Here is a 24451-nt window from a genome sequence, read left to right on the forward strand (position 1 = left end):
ACCTCGACAGTATTCGTAACATCCGGTCAAACAACAACTATGGCCGACGTCTGTTGATTGTGTGAATGACCACTACGAGGAGCATTGTGATATAAATATTCTTGTTTTCTGTGGGTATATAATTTGCCTTTCCCTTATATTAAGAATCTAATCGGTCTATATTTTGTTTTTACCATTTTATCCGTACTTGTAGCCTGTGCAGAATGCGTTTTTCTCACTAAAATGACTGCATGAGTACAGTTTGAGACTTCGACTGTTAAACATGTTCGTGTTGACAGTGAATCGTTGGGTTCCATCAAAACATCAGTTATTATTCCCCTTTCCATTGTTTTCAGAAGTCATTGTTAAGAACGAACTGCTATCGACGTTTTAAGCATCCCAACAGGACCACGATCAGGATCAATTGATACACATGTTACAGTGGCCAGTTGTTATCATCGAAACGAACTTTGCAGAGCGCACGTACATTCTAGGAATAATAATAGGATAGTGGAAGTAGTCGGAAAAAAAAAAGCTGGTGAAGGGAGGCAGCTGCGTACAGAAACTTCAGTGGTACCTGTGGCTGTAGTCAAAGTCAAACTTCACAGTGATAACTTTTTCATTTCTTTGTTTCATGACTTACCTGTGATTGCAGTGTCATGTAAGATAATGACATGCATTGTGATGACCCTATGTCGGTTGTTCATGTCTCTGTGCATGTACATACATGCATGGATGTTTGTGTGTGTGTCAAGGTATGGGTTAAACTAATGAATCGTGGGCAATGTTCACAATTCCTCACGAGACAGAATGAGTAGTGTTCACAACAAGACATGGACGTTCACTCTGTCAGTCACACAGAGAAGAGGGGAAGAAATGTGGATATTGACGAATTGTGTGTGCTAAGTGAACTTCAGCAAGGATACACGCTTCAAACATAATTTAGGTGCTAGGTGAGCAGTTAAGGTTTTGCTTCTTGCATTTGGATGGGTTCATAATTGATATAATTAGTGCACAAGCTTTTATATTTTTAAGTCATGTCTTTCATGCTGTTGCAGTTCATCTGTGTTTTCCATTTGCTTTCATGAGTGATGCAATAAATCGACAGCTAACATGGTATTCTGTCAGACAGTCTGCCTCAGATTCATGATCTGACTTTTTATTGTGCTATACAAAAAACAAACAAACAAAAACACACACATAAATTCATGTGACTGATGAGAAATCGTGACATTTTATTTTTCGACAGTATGGACAATCATGGCCAGAAGACAGATTGAGGTTTCAAGTTCGTTTTCGGCTTTGCAGCTGGAACGGGACAGAATATCTGTACGAAAGGAATTTATCAAGGGTAAAAAGAAAGTAAGCACAGTGAAAGTTTGATTTTAAACGTATTTAAATGTCATGATGTGGTAATGAGAAGTTAGTTTAAATATATATACTTGCTCTGTTGTATTAAGCATTATGCTATTATATATATATATATATATATATATATATATATATACACACATACATGATAATGTGCAGTTTTAATGCTTTTGTCATTAGTACAGTCTTAGAATTGATGTAGGATAGCTGTTTCACTTTCAGTGTTTGCGACTGAGGGATACATCAGTCTTTGCCATGCATGTCTTAGACCCACATTAGATAATCTAACAGATGAGTGGAATTATTCAAAAAGGGGAGAGAATGATGGAGTTACTTTAAAATTTTTGTTCACTGTTCCATTGGAGACGAAGAGTAAGAGTGTGTATTTAGGGGGGATAATTTTCTGTTTTTCCATTTTCATACAAAATTTCTTTATCGTTTGTATGTCATACATCACGTGTGTGTTGTTTCTAAGGAAATTTTTAAAAATGTCCATAAGTAAGAGATGTACTATCATTGATAATACAGAAACAGTCAGTCTGTAGTGTTTGCTGTATTATACTGGAAAAAGGTTTTATTTTGATTTGGTTGTAGAGAATAGTACTTAATTTAGTTAATACATAGATAAGTTTGATTTTTTGATGAATAGTTAACAATAGACTGCAACAGATTACAAAAAGGAGCAACATAGATATTTATGCAAGAATATGATGGCATTGTAAATGCACCTTCCTTGTCCTAATCCCATTTTTCTGTCAGAATTTTACTCTGATGGTCAAGTTATTTCATCATAGTTATCAAAATAAGTCCTGTATCTCTATTTTTGATTTGTAGTTAATCTCTTCATACAGATAAGAAAAATAAAACACAAATATGACAGTCCTGGCAGGCTGCTGCCAGTAAAAAACATCCAAACAAGTAAAATGGCAAACCCCAATCTGTCAACCCTTTGGCACAGTCTCATATGTATGATTATACTGAAGAACATTTGAAAAAAATCAAGTCGCATTATTGACACAACATCATGAACATGAACATTGTTTGGTGATCTTATCTTCATCATATGAAAATCAACATGTACAATAGATTGGTTGCATTTGCAGTTTCTGTTATTTGACCTAAATTCAACAAAATGTGTAGGGCAATATATCCACAGTTTTTCCCCTCAAGGAGTGGAGGGAAAGAAATTGGATATTGCTATATGTATTTGGTCACAAAGCTTGTGATATTATGATTATTATGCTGTGTACAAATATTCAGAATATATTCTAACATTGATACAATATCAGAAATTCTTTTCAACTTTCAAGTCATATTAGGATGTAAAGCCAACAAACAGATGTGGGAAAAAAATTGTGTGAAGACAAACAACAAAAGATGAATATATATATTTATATGTATATTTTTTAAATTTAATATTTTACTTTTTTTTTCATTCTTATTAATCTTTAAGTTAAAAAAAAAATGCAATGTAAATATTCTAATTATAGTATAATTGGCTGTCAATGTCAGTACTCTGTGACCAGGAACTTTACCACCCAGCACTGATGTTGTGTGCAGGTTGGAGCACTCAATCAGGGTGCAGAGAACACCAACAGCTCCTGTGTCCACAGCCTCCCAACCAGCAGAAAGCAGATGGACCATGCAGACAAGAACTCTGTTTCCTCTCGAACCAGAGCAAAGATCAGAGAGAGATTACAGTCAGAGACTGGGTATGACTAACTTTTTAACCCCTCTTCCCCCCCCCCCCCCCCATTAAAATACCCTAATAATGATGCTTACTAAGAATATTGTACTATTTGTTGGAGGCATTTTTTTATCCACATGCATAAAAAAAAGGATGAAGTGATTGATTCGTTCACTGAGATGGCCTGCGTTTTGAAAACAGTATTATTTGGTGTATTACTTTATTCAATTTATTTACTTTACAATGTTTTCTTTCCTGCACTGAAAATATATTTGGACTTTTTGCAGTGTTGGTTGATATAATCTGCTGCTCTCATTCTGTTTGTGTGTGTCTCTCTCTCCATCTCTCTCTTTTTGAGTCTTTTCTTATCCATTACTTTATTTATATATTATGTGTGCATTTCTCTCTGTCTGTCTCTTTCTCTCCCTTTCCCCCCTGTCTTTATCCCCATTGTCTTCTTTGCTGTCTCTCTCTCTCTCTCTCTCTCTCTCTCTCTCTCTCTCTCTCTCTCTCTCTCTCTCTCTCTCTTTCCCTCCTGCCATCCCACCTTCCTTTATTTTCAGTTACAATGAGTTCTGTCCTTCCCCAACTCTGGAACTGGCAGAAGATTATGATGAATAAATGATTGAATAATAAATGAATAAATAAAGGCATCTGTGAAAACATGCTTTTTTAGCTCTGAGATATGTATAACTGTCACATACACTGATGTCTGACGTTGAATGTAATACCTGTGTTTGCCGCAGCTTGCCTTATTTGTTTTGTTTGTTTATGGTTTGTTTGCCTCCTTTTTTTTCCTCAAAACTATTTGGATAATCTCTGAAGACAGACTGAGAGAGGGAGAGGGAAAGATACTGAATGTTCATTTTTTTTTCTTGTTTCATTCAAGCACTATTAGACGTGGAAGAAGACGTGGAAGAAGACGAAGGTGCAATGTGAAACAAGAGGAAAAGGCAAGCATTGACTCAGAAAGTTCCCCTCAGAACTTGTACCCAACCCCAAGCAGCAGTGCTCAGGCAGTCCCTTTGACCCGCTCATCCTCAGGCCGACGCATCCGCGCTTCCATAGGACTATGCCAGAAAGCATCCGCAGCCGTCAGCAGCACTTCCTCACACAGCAACAGAAACCCTGATGGTGAACATGTCAAGGTAAACGCTGTGAATGGAAATGGTAATGCAGACAGTGACAGAGCGGATAACGAAGAAGAGGAGGAGACGGACAACTGTGGGGAGGATGATGTGAGAAGGGATAGGGGAAGTGGTGAGGAGGGTGGTGAAAGTGACGATGACGAGGAGGCCGATGTGGCTGACGGTGTGCGTGTGGAGAGCAGGGAGGACTGGAGCAGAGAGGGGGGGCGCGGCCTGCAGGAGGAGAAGTGTAGCTGTCTGTCCAGCTGGTCCTGTGGGCGCTACCTTGCTTCCCCGAGACTCTGGCCGGTCTCCTCACCACACACCCTCAAGGTCACTGTCTAAGTGTCTTTCCGTTTCAAGGGGTTTTCCACATGTCTGTGTGTGTTTGAAGGTGTAATGTGTTGTGTTATTTTAATATGTAATTAGCATCAGGATTTCAGTGACAAAAATCAGATTGTCTGTTCTGTGCTAATATTTGCTTGGCAAACATTGTGAGTGCATTTGGTTTTTATTTGGTCAGTCGTGTCAGGCTACAATCTTCAGAACAGCAGAGGAGGCAGCTGCTGTCCGGACTATCTTAGAATTTGATTATAGTGGAGAGTGTCTCACCCAAGTTACATTCCCACTCTCACAGCCAAGAGGGTGTTAGGACTCAGTGTTGGGATGGTTCCCAAAGGCCAACTAGCCCCCAAGGCTGCAGCATTAAGAGCCAGTGCAGTCTTGCCTCCGAGCTTGATTGTCATAGTCCTTCACTGAGTCACCGAAGACGAAGCTGTAAATGACTTTCCATTGCAGTGGAGAAACGCTGATCATACAGCTCTCACTTTGTTGTCCCTACTGTAAGCTTATGTTATTTGTACCAGTCATGTAACAGGACTATATTAGTATATAAAAAGTGTGATTGAGTTATTTTTGAACTGCCACGTATTCCAGAAGTACTAATGTAGATTCATGTGTCAGACTGCATTTTAATTTTTGGTGGACTTCATAACTTCTTGGTAGTTGTATTTCGTTTACAGCTTTAGTTTGATTCCGCTTGTTGGCTTTGCTGAGGTTCATGCCAAAAGTGGTGTCTAGTTTGAGAATAACTAAAATATCAAATGTCAGATTGTATAGGAGCTTAGTTGATTAAACACTCTAAATTTTCCAGCTTTGCATCTTAGCAAAATGACAGCTGCTTTTAATTAGTTTTAAGTTCATCATATAAATTGTTGAGAACTAAATACCAGTCACTGCTTTGGTGATTTTTTTCTTTCAAATTCATTGACATAAACTAGCATGATTACAACAACAGTAACACTAACAGTGACAGCAGCATGATATGCAAAGCTGGACTGACAGAAAATTCCAACCAGCAGTGTTTAAGAATGGTTTCTGTTCTCCATCAGACTTGCTACAAACGAAGTTCATTGGACATAGATGAGGAGGATGTTTCCTTTCGAAAGAAATGGCGGTCTGGTGCTACCTACAGCAAGTAAGATGTCTTTCATTCTTTGTACAAAAATCTGATAAATGTTTAAAGGAAATGGTTGTTAGGTAGTGTATGTTTTTATTTTATTTTTTATTTCCCTCCCCAGTCTTGTGTTGCTTGTTGGTGGGGTTTTTTTTTTTGTTTTTGTTTTTTGCTGCTCCTTTGTTTGTGCTCTTTCAGTGGCATTGCTCTGATGCCACCCCATTCTTTTTTTTTTCTCCTTTTCTCAATGCCATTTCTCTTTTACACAAGTGATGAATTGACAAAAAAACAACAACACCCACCCACCCCCCACCCCACCCCCAGAAAAACCGAAAAAAACCCACACAAAGAAACAAAAAAACAACAACCACATACACACAAACAAACAGAAGCATCAAAATTTAGATACACAAATTTAGACAGACATATATATGTTGTTTTTTTTTTTGGGGGGGGGGGAGGAGGTAATGAATGGACAAAAGAAAATAGTCATCACCATCCGTAGCCTCTCCATCATCATCGCCAAAACAAAGCAAGCAGAATCAAATAAACAAATGACTGGTGAATCTATCACAGTATCAGTATGACCTTTAACCCATACAGACAACTGTCAGGATATTAAATGTTTGGTTTTTTTTTGGTTTTTTTTTGTCAGTATCAGTAGCTCAAGGAGGCGTCACTGTGTTTGGTCAAATCCATATACGCTACACCACATCTGCCAAGCAGATGCCTAACCAGCAGTGTAACCCAACGCCGGTAATAAATGTGATAATTAAATTCAAAGAAGTATGTTGGACTAAAGTAGCATATCCCCATACACAGATTCAGCCATCTTGGCATGTTTGCAGTCCCAGTGCTAGCAGTCCACAAAGAGCTATGGATGTTTGGTCGCTGTGGGACACTGGAGCATGCGAAATGAGAGCTTTTAGATTTGAACTGTAAATGTACTATCTGGGCCAAACAGGCTCTCATTTCTGCATTTTTTGGAGACTGGAAATTGCAATCATATTACAAGGGAAGTAACTCTACATTCTTCAAATTGAAACAAAGCAGAGTTGGAAAAAGGTTTCAAACCGAATCTGTATACAGTTCTAAGTGGGCAGATAGCATATTTGACCAGTTATCAAAGCAGTAACAGGGTTTCTCTAAGTTTCTCAAAGAAAGAAGTAAAAGTGAGCTTGTACTGTGAAAGGGAAAAGGTTTGATTACTTGATTACACTTGGTAGAAAAATGAAGTTGAAAAGGTTGTCAGGATAAAATTGCTGTAACTCCAAAAATCAACAGATTTATGTAACGCCAAGAGAGAGTTTCCAACACTTTCAAGGCCCAGTTTCCCCAAGACAGGATTGCATGAATAAGGCCCTTTTCAATCGTTTTGACTCCAGGAACAGCCACAGTTCATAATCTGATTAGCAGGATTTTTTTTCTTCTTCTTCTTTGTGTGTGTGTGTGTGTGTGTGATTTGTACAAAACATTGTTATGCCAGGAGTTTATGAATGTCCACATTGCATAATCATTTCAGCAATATTACCGGTACACCTCATTGAGGCGAGATACAAAAAATAAACTTAATTGTGTGTGAACTCATATAAATTTGTCTTTTGGTTTGAATACATGTAACGTTAAACTTATAAATGCAATCACTTTTAGAACATGACCATTCATTAAAATATGCTTCACAATTTGATTGATAGAATAGATTAGGTAAGAAAACCACATGACATTCAGACTGAAATCAAAGAAAAACGAATATTTCATTTCCTTCATAGCAAAAACACTTGCACTTGTCATGAAGTAAAATGATTTGAGTATTTGTAGAAATGTGTGTATTTGTGTGTGACATGGTTAATGGTGTGGGTGAAGGCAGGAGATAGCGACAACATCAGGAACTGACGGTGGGGCCAGCAGTCTGTCATCAGTGAATGGAGCAGCAGAGCTTCAGGATCCCCCCAGACTTCAACAGTGGCTGGACACTTTCAAGGTAAGGTGGAGATTGTGACTGAAGACAGTTTCAGTTAAGTTTCAAAGAGGTGTCAGAACGCGTGGACAGATCCATATGTATGCTACACCACATCTGCTGGAAATAAGAAAGAAATAAAAACAGATCACGTGTTCAAACAAGGCCATACATATTAACTCCCTGACTACAGCTGACAGGTCTACTTGTCAGTGAATGACAGTCACCACACTGAGGCAAAACAGCTTACTTTACAGGTCAGGATGTCAGTGAACGAAAGTCACCTCACTGAGGTAAAACAGCTTTCAGGTCAGGATGTCAGTGAACAACAGTCACCACACTGAGGTAAAACAGCTTTCAGGTCAGGATGTCAGTGAACGACAGTCACCACACTGAGGTAAAACAGCTTTCAGGTCAGGATGTCAGTGAACGACAGTCACCTCACTGAGGTAAAACAGCTTACAGGTCAATATGTCAGCTATTGCTCCCTATCTGGACTTCTTGCTCCTAGAATTACAATATTATTTGCATTACTTTTCATCAGCAAAGTTATACAGTAAAGTGGCACAATACAGTTCAAGTTATAGAGAAAAACCCACAAAAACCCCGTAAAAACAAACAAAACAAACAAGCAAACAAACAAGAAAAGAGGAAAAGTGGTTCCCAGTTGGCTGATGGAATGAGGAAAATCTGAGTGAAATGCCTTTCCTTAGCACCATGCAGAATTGGGGCCACCACTGAGTAACAGTACATTTTGGGCTGAAACATCAGTTTTTCAGGTGCAGTTGTCAAACTGTTCATGATGCTTGGGTGCCTGAAACAGCCATTTCTGTATTTTAAAAAAATGCTATTGGCAGATCAGTTGCTGCCAACTTGATTTGAACTATATCTTGACTTTTTTCTTTAACATTTTACACATGGGAATGGTTGTTTCAGAGATTTTTACTTGTTATTAAAATGAGGTTTTTTTTGGTTATATTTTACTCGTGTGATGTGTTTTGAGCATTATTGTACTTTATGTTTAAATACAGTTTGAATAGAAATTGCCTATTATTATTTTTTTTTTTTTTTTTTTTTTATTAATTATTATTATTATCTTTATCATGATTATTATTATCATTGTTATTTTATTATTGTTATTTATGATGATGATGATGAAGAAGAAGAAGATGGTGTGCCAGTTGTGGAGCAATGCGGAGAAAGCGATGGCGCTGGACGACCTGATCTCTCACTGTGAGCTGCCCGAGGTGCGCCACATGAGGGACCTGCTGGAGCCGCATTTCCAGCGGGACTTCATCTCTCTCCTGCCCAAGGAGGTGAGGGCTCACTTCATTGACTCTGTTGAAAGAGGGGAGAGCGCTTGCCTGGTGGATCGTTGCTTGGGGTTTTTTCTCACTCTTTGTGTGTGTGCATGTGCATGTGTGTGTGTGTGTGTATGGAGATTGTAATACTGCAGTGCAGAATGTGTTGTCGTTTGTATGACAGAGGTGGATGAGAATGTGTGTGTGTGTGTGTGTGAGCTGTGAGTGATGTTGTTGCTTTGTTTTCTTTAAAATGGCGTGTTCAGCATGTTTGTATCGTTGATGTTAAAAGAAAAAGTATTCTTGTACCTTATTCATGCTATATTGTTAGTCTTTGACCTCCAGGGTTAGTGCTATATCAGTGTACTTTATTGTTATTGTTCTTGTCACCATTATTGTTATAATTATTATTGTATTGCTCTCTCTGCCCTATCTCTCTGCTTTAAATTTAACCAAATTAATAATTTTGAGCTCAGTGTTTTGAACTTTGTCAAGGCTGAAGAGCTGATTGCTTGCTCTTGTTTTCTTGCAAATATACATTGTAATTTCTTATTTTCTATGATATTCTATTTCAACACCAGATTCAGTTGTACTTAAACCTGTTTCATTGCATATTTTTCCTGCATTCTCCTTGTAATTGTGGATCAGTTGTCACTCTGGCAGTCTTACTGAACAGACTTTACTGTTATAAAAAAAACAACAAAAAACCAGCAACAGCCTTATAATTATTTCAGTATCATTGGAAATAGACATGCATGCATGTTGGTCTGTGGGTGTTATTTGGCCCAGTGTTGAGTGATGGCCTGATGGATAATGTGGTGCCCAGCCAGAAGGATAGGTGCTAAGTCCACGTCAAACATGAACTGACTTATTTAACCCCTTGACAGATTACTATGCTTTCTGTCTGTGGTGTGGACAGTTCTTGTCTTGCCTTCTGATGCCTTCATTTAAGGATCTCACTCAGCTGACCCCAAAAAGCCTTGATGAATTCTATGGTAAATCCATCTGTGCCTGGACTCTTATTGCTTTTCATTTTTTCAGAGCTACGCCTGCTTCCTCGTAAGATATTTCACCCTCTAAATAATGACTTTCTTTTCGGGTGAACTTTGGCAGATCATTAAGTTAACTTATTCTGATATTTCACAATATTATACATCCCTGTTCCCTCATAAATTTTCATGGAATGTTTTTACCTCATTTACAATGTTATCTGTTTCATTTATTTCTGTGCCATTTCTCATTTAGTTTGCTCATGTGTTTACTGATGAAGTTTCTTTTTTCAAGCCCACCAAAGAAATTATTTAGTTTTTCCCCTTCTGATACCCACTGAGCCATCGATTGTTACAAAACCCCTTCCATTTTCTGTGCTCTAATGGAAACGGGAAAGTCTGTATCAGTAATTAATTCTCTCATTTTCTTCTTCTGTGAGGACATTTTTATCCTCTAATCTCTCAATATGCAGCTCTAACTGCTTTTCTGATTCACAATTATGCGCTTTTTTGCTGTTGCAAATTATATAGTCTTACCATTAATTTTCATTAAGGTTACGTCTAGGAAAAGTTGGTCTGATATTGTAAGTTGAATGTCAGCTTTATTTACATTGGACAGTTGTTCTCTATTATATGGTGTAGCAGTGTATTCTTCTATGGCTTCTTTTATGACACTACTAACTTCATCCAGATATGTCTTATCTTTTAAAAGGGAACAATTAAAGTTCCACAAAGAATGGCGTTTCTTGTCTTTTTCAACAGTCAAAGTCAGTGTTATTGTTGAGTGGTCTGCTCTGTAACGTGGCTTTTATGTCTGTGTCAGTAACCAAATTAGACAAATTCTCAGAAATCAGGAAGAAGTCTAGTCTGTTGTACTGGGGTACTTTCTTCTCTTTGTGTATTTTCTTTGGATTAACCTGTCTCGACATGTCCACTAAGTCTAGCTCAGTCTCTAATTGCCACAACTTACTCTTTGGTCTTAACGTTGTTAATTAATAAAAAATGTTTATCTCTGTCTTCTGCTTCTTCAGCTGCAATTCTCACATTCACTCATATGTACATGAGTGGGCTTTTATGTGTATGACCGTTTTTACCCTGCCGCGTAGGCAGCCATACTCCATTTTCGGCAGTAAAAATGTTTATAATTATAGTGATCTAAATTGAAGTCTAGTGTTGACATACTTTATATACATGTGTGTGTGTATGTGTGTGTGTGTGTGTGTGTATGTGTGTCAGTTGGCGATGCACGTGCTGTCCTTCCTGAAGCCCAAGGACCTGCTGAAGGCGGCCCAGACCTGCCGCTACTGGCAGGTGCTGTGCGAGGACAACCTGCTGTGGCGGGAGAAGTGCATGGAGGAGGGCATCGACTACATGTTGGTCTTCGGCTCCTCCCGTGGCAGCCGCAGGCACCGCCACTTCAAGGACTACAAGGGCCTGTACCTGCGGCAGTCTGGGATCGAGAGCAGGTGGAGGAGCGGCAAGATAGAGCCTGCCATGGTATGAAAATGTTGGGCCAATCTGGTTTTTTGTTTGTCCTTTTTTTTTTTTTTTTTTAAATTTTGTAAGAAAGTACAATTTCATTTTTAGCCTTTTTTATGGCAAGATAGAGTCAGCGATGGTTTGCAAATGCTGGACCAGTGGGGGGGTGTTTTGGGGGGAAAGAAAGTAAAATTGCATTTTCAGCCTTTTCACAGCAAGACACACTGGACCAGTTTGTTTGTTTGTTTGTTTTGGAAAGAAAGTAAGATTGAATTTTCAGCCTCTTCTTGGCAAGATAGAACCAGCAATGGTATGAAAATGGTGGAACCGTTCTTGTTTTTATGTTATTTTTTTTCCTCCTTTTTTAAAAATAAAGTAAAATAATTGAATTTTCAGCCTTTTCCATGGGAAGATAGGACCAACAATGGTATGAAAATGCTGGTTTATTTGTTTTGTTTTTTTTTGTTTTTTTTAAAATAAAGTAAATTAATGGAATTTTCAGCCCTTTCATGGTAAGATAGGACCAGCGATGGTATGTATGGTGCATCAGTTTCTTTTGAAAGAAAGTATAATTGGATTTTCAGCCTATTCACCAGTTTTTCATATTCACCCATGTGGTACAGCTCGTTGCCAGATCAGGCTATGTTGTCAGTGTGTATTGTTGTGTATGTTTATTCACTGAAGTACTGAACTTGCTGGTGCATGTGCTTCAAGCAAAAAAAAAAAAAAAGAAAAGAAAAAAGAAAGAATGAAATACATTTTTTGTACTGCTGTTCTTATGCTTTTGTGTGTGTTTGAAGTAAAACATTGTTAAAAATCCATTTTTGTTATCATTGTTGTGGTGGTTGTTACAGATCATGAAGTCCCACGACGACCACGTGATCACCTGTCTGGAGTTCTGTGGTCAGCGCATCGTCAGCGGTTCTGATGACAACACGCTCAAGGTCTGGTCCGCTGTCTCTGGCAAGGTCAGTCCTGTAGAGAAAAAAGGGTTAAAGCTCCCATAGCTTTTTACGGCCTTCAGGTCCATCATCCACTGTGTCTGGGGCTCGGCATAGGAAGGCAGGGCCCAGTCCCCTCATACCATCATTTTGACCACCTTCCACAACTGAAATCAGATACCCATTGACACCTGGGTGGAGTGATGAAAATCAGAGTCAAATTCCATTCTCCAAATACACAAGGCCACACCAAAACGAGGCCTCAAACCCTGCTACTGGTGAACACTGGATCAGAAGTCCAGTGTCTGACATATTCTGCCACAGTGACCCCCTGTTGTCCGACTTACAACAATTCTCTTTTTTTTTGGATTTTTTCTTCGCAGATATTTTTTATTCATTTTGTTTTGTACAATATTCAAAACTGTTACAGATACAATGCATGATTTAAGGAAAAGGAAAAAAGAAGAAAAAGGGCAAGGATATACATAGGCTACATGCTCCACAAAAGTATTTTTTGTTGTTTTTTGGGTCACTGCCCAAAGTATACACTTCATCTCTATCTTTGAAATTATCATGATCTTTAAAGCTCACATCGAATTAAATCACTGTGATTCATCATTATCATTATGGCAGTTACCTCCTTCGTTATTAGCATCGTTGATCTTTTCCATCTTTACATATAGGATTTTTGTTGGTCGCTGTTGCTGAGGATTGCCTCCAACAGGCTGAAAAGGAAATCTAGATATGTCAATGTTGCTGTGTAGAACGTTTCTTTATTGCTGAAAAGCACTTAAAGTGTATGTCTTCTGACATTCATTTGTTTATATCAGCCATCTACCCTAGAAAGAGAGGAAAGGCCTCTTTCTAGTGTCTGTATGTCAGAGAAATAAAAAAAAAAATTTCCATGTGCGTTGCAGTAATTCATTAGAAGCAGCGCTATTGTTTTACATTTTAAGCCATTTACTCCTGACCATGGTTTAAGACTCGGTTCAGAGGTAATTTCCTATCCAAGCTCCCAGATGAAGGCCCCAAGCAAAACTATTGTGTACAGTGTGTTTGTGTGTTGCATATGTATAATACAAGTTTACATGTGTATGTATCATATTTTTGTGTGTGTGTATCATGTGTGTGTTTGTGTGTGAGAAACTCAGATTGTTTGTGTATGGAACTGCATGATAGAGGAGGAAAACAATGGTAATTCTTCTCATGATTATCTTATCCTGCCAACGTTGATCAATGATAATTCTAGTCTTCATTTATTTTTCCTTCAATTAAAGTTCTATTCTTGAGCATTATTAAAATTTTTGTGATTTTGTTGTTTTTTGTGAGGGTGTGGATTTTAACAAATGGTTGGTGGGAGTCAAAGGGTATGGTTGAAGGGTTTCAATGTGCTGCACATGTCCCCAGTGTCTGCGGACATTGACTGGCCACACGGGAGGAGTGTGGGCGACCCAGATGTCAGGGAGCATGGTGATCAGTGGCTCCACGGACAGGACTCTGAGGATCTGGAACACAGAGACTGGGGTGTGCAAGCACACGCTGCATGGTCACACCTCCACTGTGAGGTGTATGTCACTGTTTGGGAAAAAGTGAGTAGTGGTGGTGGGGTGTGTGTGTGTGTTGTGTGTATGGGGTATGTATTGTGTTTACCAAAGTGAGTGCTGGTGTGTGTATGTGTGTGTGTGTTGTTGATTTTCTTAGTTTTTTATGGTATGTCTGTGTAGGTGTTTGATGATCCTCAGATGTACCAAGAATCAACCACATTGCTATGGATGTGGGTTGGATCTGCATCAGATGCAGGAGTTTTTTTGGGTTTTTTTGCCCATGGCCAGTACCAACCCATAGTTGAATATGTTATGGACTCAAATGGGAAGACTGGGTCCACACAGTCAATTGTCATCCACTTCACGGATGTGTCTGTGAAGTTGCTCAAATTTCCTGACCACAACTGCAGGTGTCTGTTAGTCTGTATATGCCGAGATATATTATGAGTATACAGCCTTGTCAAGTCATCCCAAACCTAAATGGACCCCAGTAGCAGCATCTTCATTGCCATCATCATCATTTTATCATCATCAAAATATAGAAAAGAAAAAAAACAAACAAGATGTCACAAGTATTTGTTGGCACCAAAAGAAAATAAAAGAATACCTACTTCTTCACAGAGTAGAGAGTCGTTCTCTTTGACTTTGTTGTCGTCTTCTACCCTGGGACCCTGTGTGTGTGTATGTGTGTACCTGGGTCAGTCTGACTTTCACACAGTATGGAAAGGTATTGGAAAAATATCTAGGCCAACTTTTTGCCCTGTATACATCCAGCCTGGAAACTTGGGAGACAGTAAACCTCCCTCTTCCAGTAATCTTTGTTTAGGTGGGGTTTTTTTGGTTTTTTTGGTTTTTTTTTTTGGGGGGGGGGTTCCCCACAATATCATTTTTCATATTCTTTGTACTCACTGTCACATTAAAAAAAAACAAAAAAAAAAAAACATGGTGATGCTGCACTGTGGAAACATGGTATTCCTGAGGAGAACAGCCTGAATTTCACACAGAAGAATCTGTTGTAATAAAAATGAATACAGTACAATACTGTATGGTCATGGTGCATTTCAGGGTTGTGAGCGGGTCAAGGGTCACTTGGATGATTTGACCTTTGGTCTTCATGGCATGTCTGAGGTTTGTGAGTGGGCGGAAGGTCACTACAGTGATTTGACCTTCTCTGTCATGTGGTGTTACAGGGTTGTGAGTGGGTCGAGGGTCACTACAATGATTTGACCTTCTCAGATTGCAGTGTCACTGGGTTGTGAGTGAGTGGAGGGTCACAACGATTATTTGACCTATGTCATGCAGTGTTTAGGGTTGTGAGCGGGTCAATGGATGTGACAATGATTTGACCTCTGTCACACATGGTGTTACAGGGTTGTCAGCGGGTTGAGGGACGCGACGATGATTTGACCTTCTCTGTCAGGCAGTGTTACAGGGTTGTGAGCGGGTTGAGGGATGTGACGATGATTTGACCTTCTCTGTCACACATGGTGTTACAGGGTTGTGAGCAGGTTGAAGGATACGACAATGATTTGACCTTCTGTGTCACACATGGTGTTACAGGGTTGTCAGAGGGTTGAGGGATGCGACGATGATTTGACCTTCTCTGTCACACATGGTGTTACAGGGTTGTCAGAGGGTTGAGGCATACGACAGTGATTTTATCTTCTCTGTCACACATGGTGTTACAGGGTTGTCAGTGGGTCGAGGGATGCAACAGTGATTTGACCTTCTCTGTCACACTGTTACAGGGTCGTCAGCGGGTTGAGGGTCACTACGATGATTTGACCTTCTCTGTCATGTGGTGTTAAAATTTTGTGAGTGGGTTGAGGGACAGGATGATGATTCAGCTCTGTCATGTGGTGGTGAGTGGGTTGAGGGATGCGATGATGATTTGTCTTGCAGCGTTACAGGGTTGTCAGCAAGTCGAGGGTCGCTAGGATGATTTGACCTTCTCTGTCACGTGGTGTTACAGGGATTTGAGCGGGTTGTGGGTCGCTATGATGATTTGTCATGCTGTGTCACAGGGTTGTGAGTGGGTCGAGGGACGCAACGATGCGGATGTGGGAGGTGGACACAGGGGAGTGTCTGCACGTGCTGCAGGGGCACGTGGCGGCGGTGCGCTGCGTGCAGTATGACGGCAGGGTTGTGGTGTCCGGCGCCTACGACTATACTGTGCGGGTCTGGAACCCAGACACTGAGACCTGCCTGCACGTCCTGCAAGGACACACCAACCGTGTCTACTCTCTTCAGGTGGGTATTGGTGGATGGTGTCTACTCTCTTCAGGTGGGTACTGGGGGATGGTGTCTACTCGCTTCAGGTGGGTACTGGTATATGGTGTCTACTCTCTTCAGGTGGGTACTGGTGGATGGTGTCTACTCTCTTCAGGTGGGTACTGGAGGATGGTGTCTACTCTCTTCAGGTGGGTACTGGGGGATGGTGTCAACTCTCTTCAGGTGGGTACTGGGGGATGGTGTCTACTCTCTTCAGGTGGGTACTGGTGGATGGTGTCTACTCTCTTCAGGTGGGTACTGGTATATGGTGTCTACTCTCTTCAGGTGGGTACTGGTGGATGTTGTCTACTCTCTTCAGGTGGGTACTGGTATATGGTGTCTACTCTCTTCAGGTGGGTACTGGGGGATGGTGTCTACTCTCTTCAGGTGGGTACTGGGGGATGGTGTCTACTCTCTCTTCAGGTGGGTACTGGGGGATGGTGTCTACTCTCTTCAGGTGGGTACTAGTGGATGGTGTCTACTCTCTTCAGGTGGGTACTGGTGGATGGTGTCTACTCTCTCTTCAGGTGGGTACTGGGGGATGGTGTCTACTCTCTCTTCAGGTGGGTACTAGTGGATGGTGTCTACTCTCTTCAGGTGGGTACTGGTGGATGATGTCTACTCTCTTCAGGTGGGTACTGGTGGATGGTGTCTACTCTCTTCAGGTGGGTACTGAAGGATGCACAGTGTCTTCTCTCTACTGTTGAGCAGCAACATGCAAACGACAAAACATTGACATTGTGAACTGAGACCTGCCTGCACGTCCTGCAAGGACACACCAACCGTGTCTACTCTCTTCAGGTGGGTATTGGTGGATGGTGTCTACTCTCTTCAGGTGGGTACTGGGGGATGGTGTCTACTCGCTTCAGGTGGGTACTGGTATATGGTGTCTGCTCTCTTCAGGTGGGTACTGGTGGATGGTGTCTACTCTCTTCAGGTGGGTACTGGTGGATGGTGTCTACTCTCTTCAGGTGGGTACTGGGGGATGGTGTCAACTCTCTTCAGGTGGGTACTGGGGGATGGTGTCTACTCTCTTCAGGTGGGTACTGGTGGATGGTGTCTACTCTCTTCAGGTGGGTACTGGGGGATGGTGTCTACTCTCTTCAGGTGGGTACTGGTGGATGGTGTCTACTCTCTTCAGGTGGGTACTGGTATATGGTGTCTACTCTCTTCAGGTGGGTACTGGTGGATGTTGTCTACTCTCTTCAGGTGGGTACTGGTATATGGTGTCTACTCTCTTCAGGTGGGTACTGGGGGATGGTGTCTACTCTCTTCAGGTGGGTACTGGGGGATGGTGTCTACTCTCTCTTCAGGTGGGTACTGGGGGATGGTGTCTACTCTCTTCAGGTGGGTACTAGTGGATGGTGTCTACTCTCTTCAGGTGGGTACTGGTGGTGTCTACTCTCTTCAGGTGGGTACTGGTGGATGGTGTCTACTCTCTTCAGGTGGGTACTAGTGGATGGTGTCTACTCTCTTCAGGTGGGTACTGGGGGATGGTGTTTACTCGCTTCAGGTGAGTACTGGTATATGGTGTCTACTCTCTTCAGGTGGGTACTTGTGGATGGTGTCAACTCTCTTCAGGTGGGTACTGGTGGATGGTGTTTATTCGCTTCAGGTGGGTATTGGTGGATGGTGTCTACTCTCTTCAGGTGGGTACTGGTGGATGGTGTCTACTCTCTTCAGGTGGGTACTGGTGGATGGTGTTTACTCGCTTCAGGTGGGTACTGGTGGATGGTGTCTACTCTCTTCAGGTGGGTACTGGTGGATGGTGTTTACTCGCTTCAGGTGGGTACTGGTATATGGTGTCTACTCTCTTCAGGTGGGTACTGGTGGACGGTTTTTACTCGCTTCAGGTGGGTACTGGTATATGGTGTCTACTCTCTTCAGGTGGGTACTGGTGGATGGTGTCAACTCTCTTCAGGTGGGTACTGAAGGATGCACAGTGTCTTCTCTCTACTGTTGAGCAGCAACATGCAAACGACAAAACATTGACATTGTGAACTGATGTATCACTGCTTCATGTGGTCATACAGCTAGATTACACATATCGGTCCAAAAAATGTCCATGTGGATATGTGTTGCATGGAAATGAAAACAAATGCTGAAATTAGTTAATAGTAAGAAGGAAAAAAAAACAAGGTTGAAGATATGTCGTCTGTGGTGTGCAGTTTGACGGGTTGCACATAGTGAGCGGGTCGCTGGACACGTCTATCAGGGTGTGGAACGTGAAGAGTGGGACGTGTCTCCACACTCTGGTGGGTCACCAGTCCCTCACCTCCGGCCTGGAGCTAAAGGACAACTATCTGGTGTCCGGCAACGCTGACTCCACCGTCAAGGTGTGGGACGTCACTACGGGGCAGTGCCTCCAGACGCTGCAGGGTGAGTTGGGAGGTTGTTGTGGGATGGGTATGCAGGGGCTATGGGGCATTTATGTGTGGGGGGTGGGGTGGGGTGCAGGGGGGGGGGGAGAGCAAGGGGGGGTGGCACCAAACACCCACTCCACTGTTAAGGTGTGGGACATTACCACGGGACAGTGCCTTCAGACACTGCAGGATGAGTTGGGAGGGTGGGGGTTGGGGAATGTAGGGGGGGGGGGGGCTGTGACAGAGTGGGAATGGTTACGGGAGGTTGGGGTTTGTGGATGGAATGCTGACTCTACCGTCAAGGTGTGGGATGTCACCATGGGAGGGGGGATACGGGGCTGGGGGGGGGGGGGGGGGGGTCTGTATGGGGGTGGGGAGGGAATGGTTGGTGGTGGGGGTTGGAGGGCAATGCTGACTCCACTGTCAAGTTGTGGGATGTCACCACTGTGCAGTACCTCCAGACACTGTAAGTGAGTTGTGAGGTTGGTGGTGGTGGAGGGGGGTGGGGGTATGCACAGGGGTGAGGGAGTGGTGCTTTAGTTTGAACTTTGAGGAACTCTTCCAGTTTTTACCTCTTAAACCCCTTGTGTCCTGTAATTAATGATAATAATAATGATATCTATATAGTGCTGAATCTTGTGCAGAGACAAATCAAAGCACTTTTGCACCAGTCATTCACACGCATGCATAACTCTAAAACTGGAGAAACTGAAGACAAGGAAGAGGCAGGGAAGGGAGGCTATATTGGGAAGAGGTGGGTTTTAAGGCCAGACTTGAAAGTGCGGAGACCTGATGAAGCGAAAGAGGAAGTTCATTCCAATTGCAGTTGCGATGATTTATTTCATTTCATCATTTCATAAATTCCTAGTATGTAACTTTGCTTATAACTGTGCTGGTTTTTCACATGTATAAATTTCAACTGTGATTGTTGTTCTCTTTGTTGTTTATGTTGTTTACTAACTTTTTTTGTGCATGTGAACTGGAATGTTATTATCTTGAGAGCATATGCCACTATGTGGGGTTTGTGAATTACGCCCTTACATATGAGAATAATTATGCTTTTATTACTTAAAAACAACAAACAACAACTGTTTTGTGTTTCTGCTTCATCTTGTATGTTAATTTGATTCATTTTAAATATTGCATTTGTATAGTGCTTTGACTTGAGTTTCTAAATGTATCACAGCACTGTACAGAACCAGAAATAAATGATTAGTTATCATATTGTCACTAGTTTGTGAGGAAGCTCCTACCACCAAAGTTGTGTAATGCTCAGTGTGTTCCACTGCCCTGTGGTTGGTTACACAGGCAATGGTGAAGGCAAGGAGTTTGAGCAGCTTCCTTCCTTTACGGTAAATGATAGTGTGTGAAAAATAGGAAACAGTGGCTGTTTGAGGTGACTGCCTGGCATAGGCGTTTCTCCTTGTGACACACATTTGTGTATGTATGAAATGAAAGATGTGTCTGGATGTATTTTCAGTGTGTTTGAAAATTTGAAGTGTGTTTATGATTCTTTTTGTTTTCACATTTCGAAAGATATTTTACCAGCGGTATGTGAGTGAATGTGTGAAACGTTGTCTGCAACGCTGTTACATTTATGCTTTAGTCCTATTCATTGTCTGTTTTTACATCCATGTTTCCTTGTCGAGTACTTGTCTGTGATGATACACCTGGGCAAATTTATCTGATTTGAGATAATATACTGTAAAGTTATTATTATCTTCTCTGCTCTTTCAGGTCCCAATAAGCTCCAAATTTCTCTGATTTAGATAGTCATCAGTGAAATTATTCTTATCTCTTATGTCCCAACAAGTTCCAGATTGTTTTGATTTGAGATAATAAACTATAAAACTATTCTCATCTTATCTCTCAGGTCCCAACAAGTTCCAAATGTCTCTGATTTGAGATAATAACAAACTAAACAGTTATTTCTCATCTTCTCTCTCTCTCAGGTCCCAACAAGCATCAGAGCGCCGTGACGTGCCTACAGTTCAACAAGAAGTTTGTGGTCACCTCCTCGGACGACGGCACGGTGAAGATCTGGGACTTTCACTCGGGGACGTATATACGCAACTTGGTGACGCTGCCCAGCAGGGGCAGTGGAGGGGTGGTGTGGCGCGTCCGCTGCAGCAACACTAAGATGGTGTGTGCTGCGGGCAGCCGGAACGGTACCGAGGAAACCAAGCTGATGGTGCTAGACTTCGATGTGGAATGATCGGATAACACAGTGTGTGGTCAACCTCGCCTTTGACTGTGCCGTAGTTCTGTAAAAAGAACAAACCAAAACAAGAAAACCCAGTGAGACAGGTTGATGTATTCAGGATCCATAATGGTTCAAGGATCAAGGACTACAAACCAGGTACGCTCACAAACATCGTATCAGAATGAGACCCTTTTTTTTTTCTTTTTTTTTTCCTTTTTAACTGAGAAACTGTGTGCCAGGAGTGCATCTGACTTTGGGATCTGTTTGGTGGAATCTGTGTGAAACGGGTGTGTGAATCAGGGTGAACTCTGCAAAATGACTGTCTGTAGTGTCAGAGAACAACTGCATTCTGAAGTTTCAGGAATCTGCTGCCTTCCCTGTGCCCCAGGGGTAGAAGTGTTGGTCACAGTGAAAGGAGGTGGACTTGAAAGGCTGTGGCACACACACCACTACAGACTGTTAAAGCCCAGACTGCTGAACCTTGCCCAAGTGAGATCAGTGTGGCATAAGTTTGAAGTGTAGGTACTTCTTTCAGTGGTGGCAGTGATTATGCTGAACAAAAGCAATGCAAACCAAGGAGAAAGAAGCCCAAATACAGAGTTGTGACTGACATCCTGGCCTGTGTAAGCTCTGTTCTGTCGGCGAGGTGACAGCCCTTCACTGACATCCTGGCTTGTGTAAGCTCTGTGTTATGTGGGTGAGGTGACAGCCCTTCACCGACGAGCAGATTGGCCAGCAGCAGTCAGAGGGGTTACAGTGGAGGGTGATGTCCATACAGCAGTGGTGCTGTGGGGATGTGAGGAGACTGGGAACACTTGAAAGGAGAGTGGACCGTGTTGTGGAGGAAGTGTGTGTGTGCTTGTGACGTGTTCCTTGGGGGGTAGGGGTGGGGGAACGGTTGCTGTTGGCATTGACCATGATTGTTATTAGTTGTGTGCAGTGTGTGTGTTTTGCATGCCAGTGTTTGTGTGTGCATACCAGTGTGTGTGTGCATGCATACCAGTGTGTGTTTTGCATGCCAATATTTGCGCATGCATGCCATTGTGTGTGTGCGCGCGCACACGCATATCGGGATGTGTGTATTTTGCATGCCAGTGTGTGTGCGTTTGTATGCCTGTGTTTGTGCGTGTGTGTTTTGCATGCCAGTGTATGTCTGTGGATGCATGCCATTGAGCATGTGTGTGTGTACATAAATGTCAGTGTGTATGTACATGCCAGTGTGTGTGTGTGTTTTGCATGCCAGTGAATTAGTGTATGTGTCACTGCATGTGAGGCTAAGAGAAGGAGGTGCAGGAAGCTGGCAGACAGATGACAGAAGACCCCTAGGGCTTGAGCATGGTTTTGCTCCACAACCTCATGGGAAAGAATGGTATGTAGAGTGTTTTACTCACAGTATTGGTGGGTCGTTTGCATGTTGTCAGAATACTCTATTCCACCGTCTGTCTTTGCTTGTTTTTGTGATCATGATGCACATGTCATTGTAATTCGTCTTTAAAATAATTTGAATCAGACTGCTCCAAGTGATTCAGGTATGCATTTGAGAAACTGGATGCTCTTGTGTTCATTTCATATCTTCTTGGTCAGTCTATATTAAATGCAAGTGGGTTATTGATAGAAATTGTTTTTACAGTTGTTTTATGTTCTTTATTTCATACAGGGAAATTCACCGGCATTCAAAGAAATCACTGCGTTTTTTTTTTCTAGTTGAAACATGGTTCCTTTGCATGTTTTTTTTTTTTAAATAGTTTTGTGTGAGGTGGAACTATTATGACAAAATACATGGAGGTGAAGTAAAAGATTTGCTTATGTAATTATTTACAGTGTCAGCAAGAACTGCCAATTTCACCTTGAAATGATTTGAACTATGTGACAAATTAATTTCTTGATCTTAGTTTGCAATATGCTTACATCATATGTGCCTGAATCTCTGGGTCATTACAACATTGAAACTTCCACTGTAGTGTTATCATTCTGCAGACAAAACATTCACATTACACAGATATGGGATTTTTTCAGGAAACAGAGCTAAGGACATTGTTGAGGTGGCTGTTCTTGAGATATGTTTTTATTTCATTGTTGGTATGTCATCTCCTACCTTAAATTCTGGCAGTGGGCTGTGGTCAACATGTCTTCTGAACACAGGCCCTGTACCCTCCCTCCCCCTCCCATCTTCAGCCCGTCTGTTTGTTCTGGTGGTTTGAAGCAGTGCCAGAGGTTGACATATCACTGTACCTTACTGGCAGACTTGTCCAGATCAGTTGTCCCTGTGTTTCCCTTCCCATCAACATCTTCGGTCTTGTGGCACACTTGAGTTGCTCTCTCTCTCTCTCTCTCTCTCTCTCTCTCTCTTTGTTGTTGCTTTTTTGTCTGTGTATCTTTCGTTTTATTGTATTTTAGTGGGTGTTTTTTTTATAATTTTTTTTTTAACATATTTGTTTATTTTGTTTGCTTATTTTATTTCATGGTAAGTTAGTGTTTTATACAAAGCAAAGGAAAGGCTCTCCAGGGTTTATGCCCAGGTCATGCAAATCCGGTTTTTTGTTGTTGTTTTTTTAAGCAGATATGTTGGAGATATATATCAGTCCGCATCCATTGACACCTCCTTGAAACTGAAGGGGCTGTTACTGGTTAGTGTATGGAGTTTTAGCATGGCAGGGTTTTGGTATAAATTATGTGTGATGGTGACCAGGTCATTTTATTTACTGATATTGTTCTCTCACTTAGGTGTTTATAGCAGTCACCAGGGGATTACCAGTTTTACTGGAGAAAATGATTCATTATTGAGAATGAAGGTTCTCAACAGACTTCATTTTTAGATGAAAAGAAAACGTCTGACAGTAAGCTTGATTGAACAAGCAGAGTTGTCAGGAATTGGGTTTCTGCTCCTTAGTTTCAGATATTGTGGAAAATTTCACGTGTTTCAAAAACTGGAACTAACAGTGGAAGCGTTAGTTTTGCCAGCATTTAGTTAGAAATGGTGGGGATTTTATGGTATGCTGACAGGCTTTATTGCTCTTCTCTGCCTTACCTGCATTTCTTTTTCTGTTTGTGCTAAACGTCAGATTTTCCATTGTTTGATCAAGTTGGCGCTGCATCAACATGCAGAAGGGAGGTAATATATTAAGGTCGGTCACTAGCCACAGATACTGTCAGTTTCAAAGTGTTCTGTTTGGAAAGACATGATAAAGACAAAAATGTCATTGGCTGAATGGATATGATTGAAGCATATCCGGATATGAAACCTGCACACACCAGTCTGTGCAGGTTGCGACCTTTACTGATGAAGAAAACAAAAACAATTAAAAAAAAAAAAAAAAGGAAAGGGAAAAAAAGAAAAAAGAAAAAAGAAATACATGATTAAAAAAGAGGAGGTTGGAGGGGGGGTGGGGGGGGGGGAGGCACTCAGCTGTTTTTCTACACAAGCTGCTGCCTGTTTTGTGTTGGGGGATGCAGTGTGTGTGTGTGTGTGTGTGTGTGTTTTATTTATCAGTATGTTTTTCTTTGATATTCATTCATTTTAAAATCATTGTCATTAAAATTACCATCATTATTATTCATATTATTATTTGTTTAAAAAACGTATGAGATATGTCAGCTGGACTGTAGGAACAATGTCAAAGATGATTTATATAGCATGTAGAAAAAAAAAGTGCTGTTCAGTTAGGAAACATAAGCAAACATAACATCAGAATTTTTGTAATTTGTTTTTGTTTGTTTGTTTCACTTAGTTAATTGCAGCCTGGTGCTGATAAAGATAGAATTCTTCTGAGCTTTCTTGGTGGC

General features: G+C 41.4%; 1 protein-coding gene across 3 annotated transcripts; it reads left to right on the forward strand.

Moving 5' to 3' along the window:
• The first annotated feature begins 35 nt into the window (after positions 1–35).
• Positions 36–23172, forward strand: LOC143284048 (F-box/WD repeat-containing protein 7-like). 3 transcript variants are annotated; one of them, XM_076590654.1, is made up of 13 exons: positions 36–110; positions 1229–1341; positions 2911–3062; positions 3927–4497; positions 5556–5641; positions 7484–7601; positions 8738–8893; positions 11104–11364; positions 12201–12314; positions 13695–13876; positions 15856–16081; positions 18271–18481; positions 20418–23172. In XM_076590654.1, the coding sequence occupies exons 2-13, from the start codon at positions 1240–1242 to the stop codon at positions 20678–20680; spliced, it is 2442 nt and encodes an 813-aa protein (XP_076446769.1). In that variant the 5' UTR covers positions 36–110; positions 1229–1239; the 3' UTR covers positions 20681–23172. The 3 variants fall into 3 exon arrangements, with proteins under 3 accessions (XP_076446769.1, XP_076446770.1, XP_076446771.1); XM_076590655.1 differs by having other exon boundaries at positions 8759–8893; XM_076590656.1 differs by lacking the exons at positions 36–110; positions 1229–1341; positions 2911–3062 and having other exon boundaries at positions 4359–4497; positions 7488–7601.
• The last annotated feature ends 1279 nt before the right edge of the window (positions 23173–24451 follow it).

This window comes from Babylonia areolata, chromosome 7 (assembly GCF_041734735.1).
Source record: "Babylonia areolata isolate BAREFJ2019XMU chromosome 7, ASM4173473v1, whole genome shotgun sequence".
Lineage (NCBI taxonomy): Eukaryota > Metazoa > Mollusca > Gastropoda > Neogastropoda > Buccinidae > Babylonia > Babylonia areolata.

What these genes read in the sequence shown, in the direction of transcription:
- LOC143284048 (XM_076590654.1), top strand. Translation starts at nt 1,240, where the DNA reads ATGGCCAGAAGACAGATTGAGGTTTCAAGTTCGTTTTCGGCTTTGCAG. An exon ending in AGATTACAGTCAGAGACTGG is followed by an intron (nt 3,063 to 3,926) that starts GTATGACTAACT and finishes GTTTCATTCAAG; the next exon opens with CACTATTAGACGTGGAAGAA. An exon ending in AGTGGCTGGACACTTTCAAG is followed by an intron (nt 7,602 to 8,737) that starts GTAAGGTGGAGA and finishes ATGATGATGAAG; the next exon opens with AAGAAGAAGATGGTGTGCCA.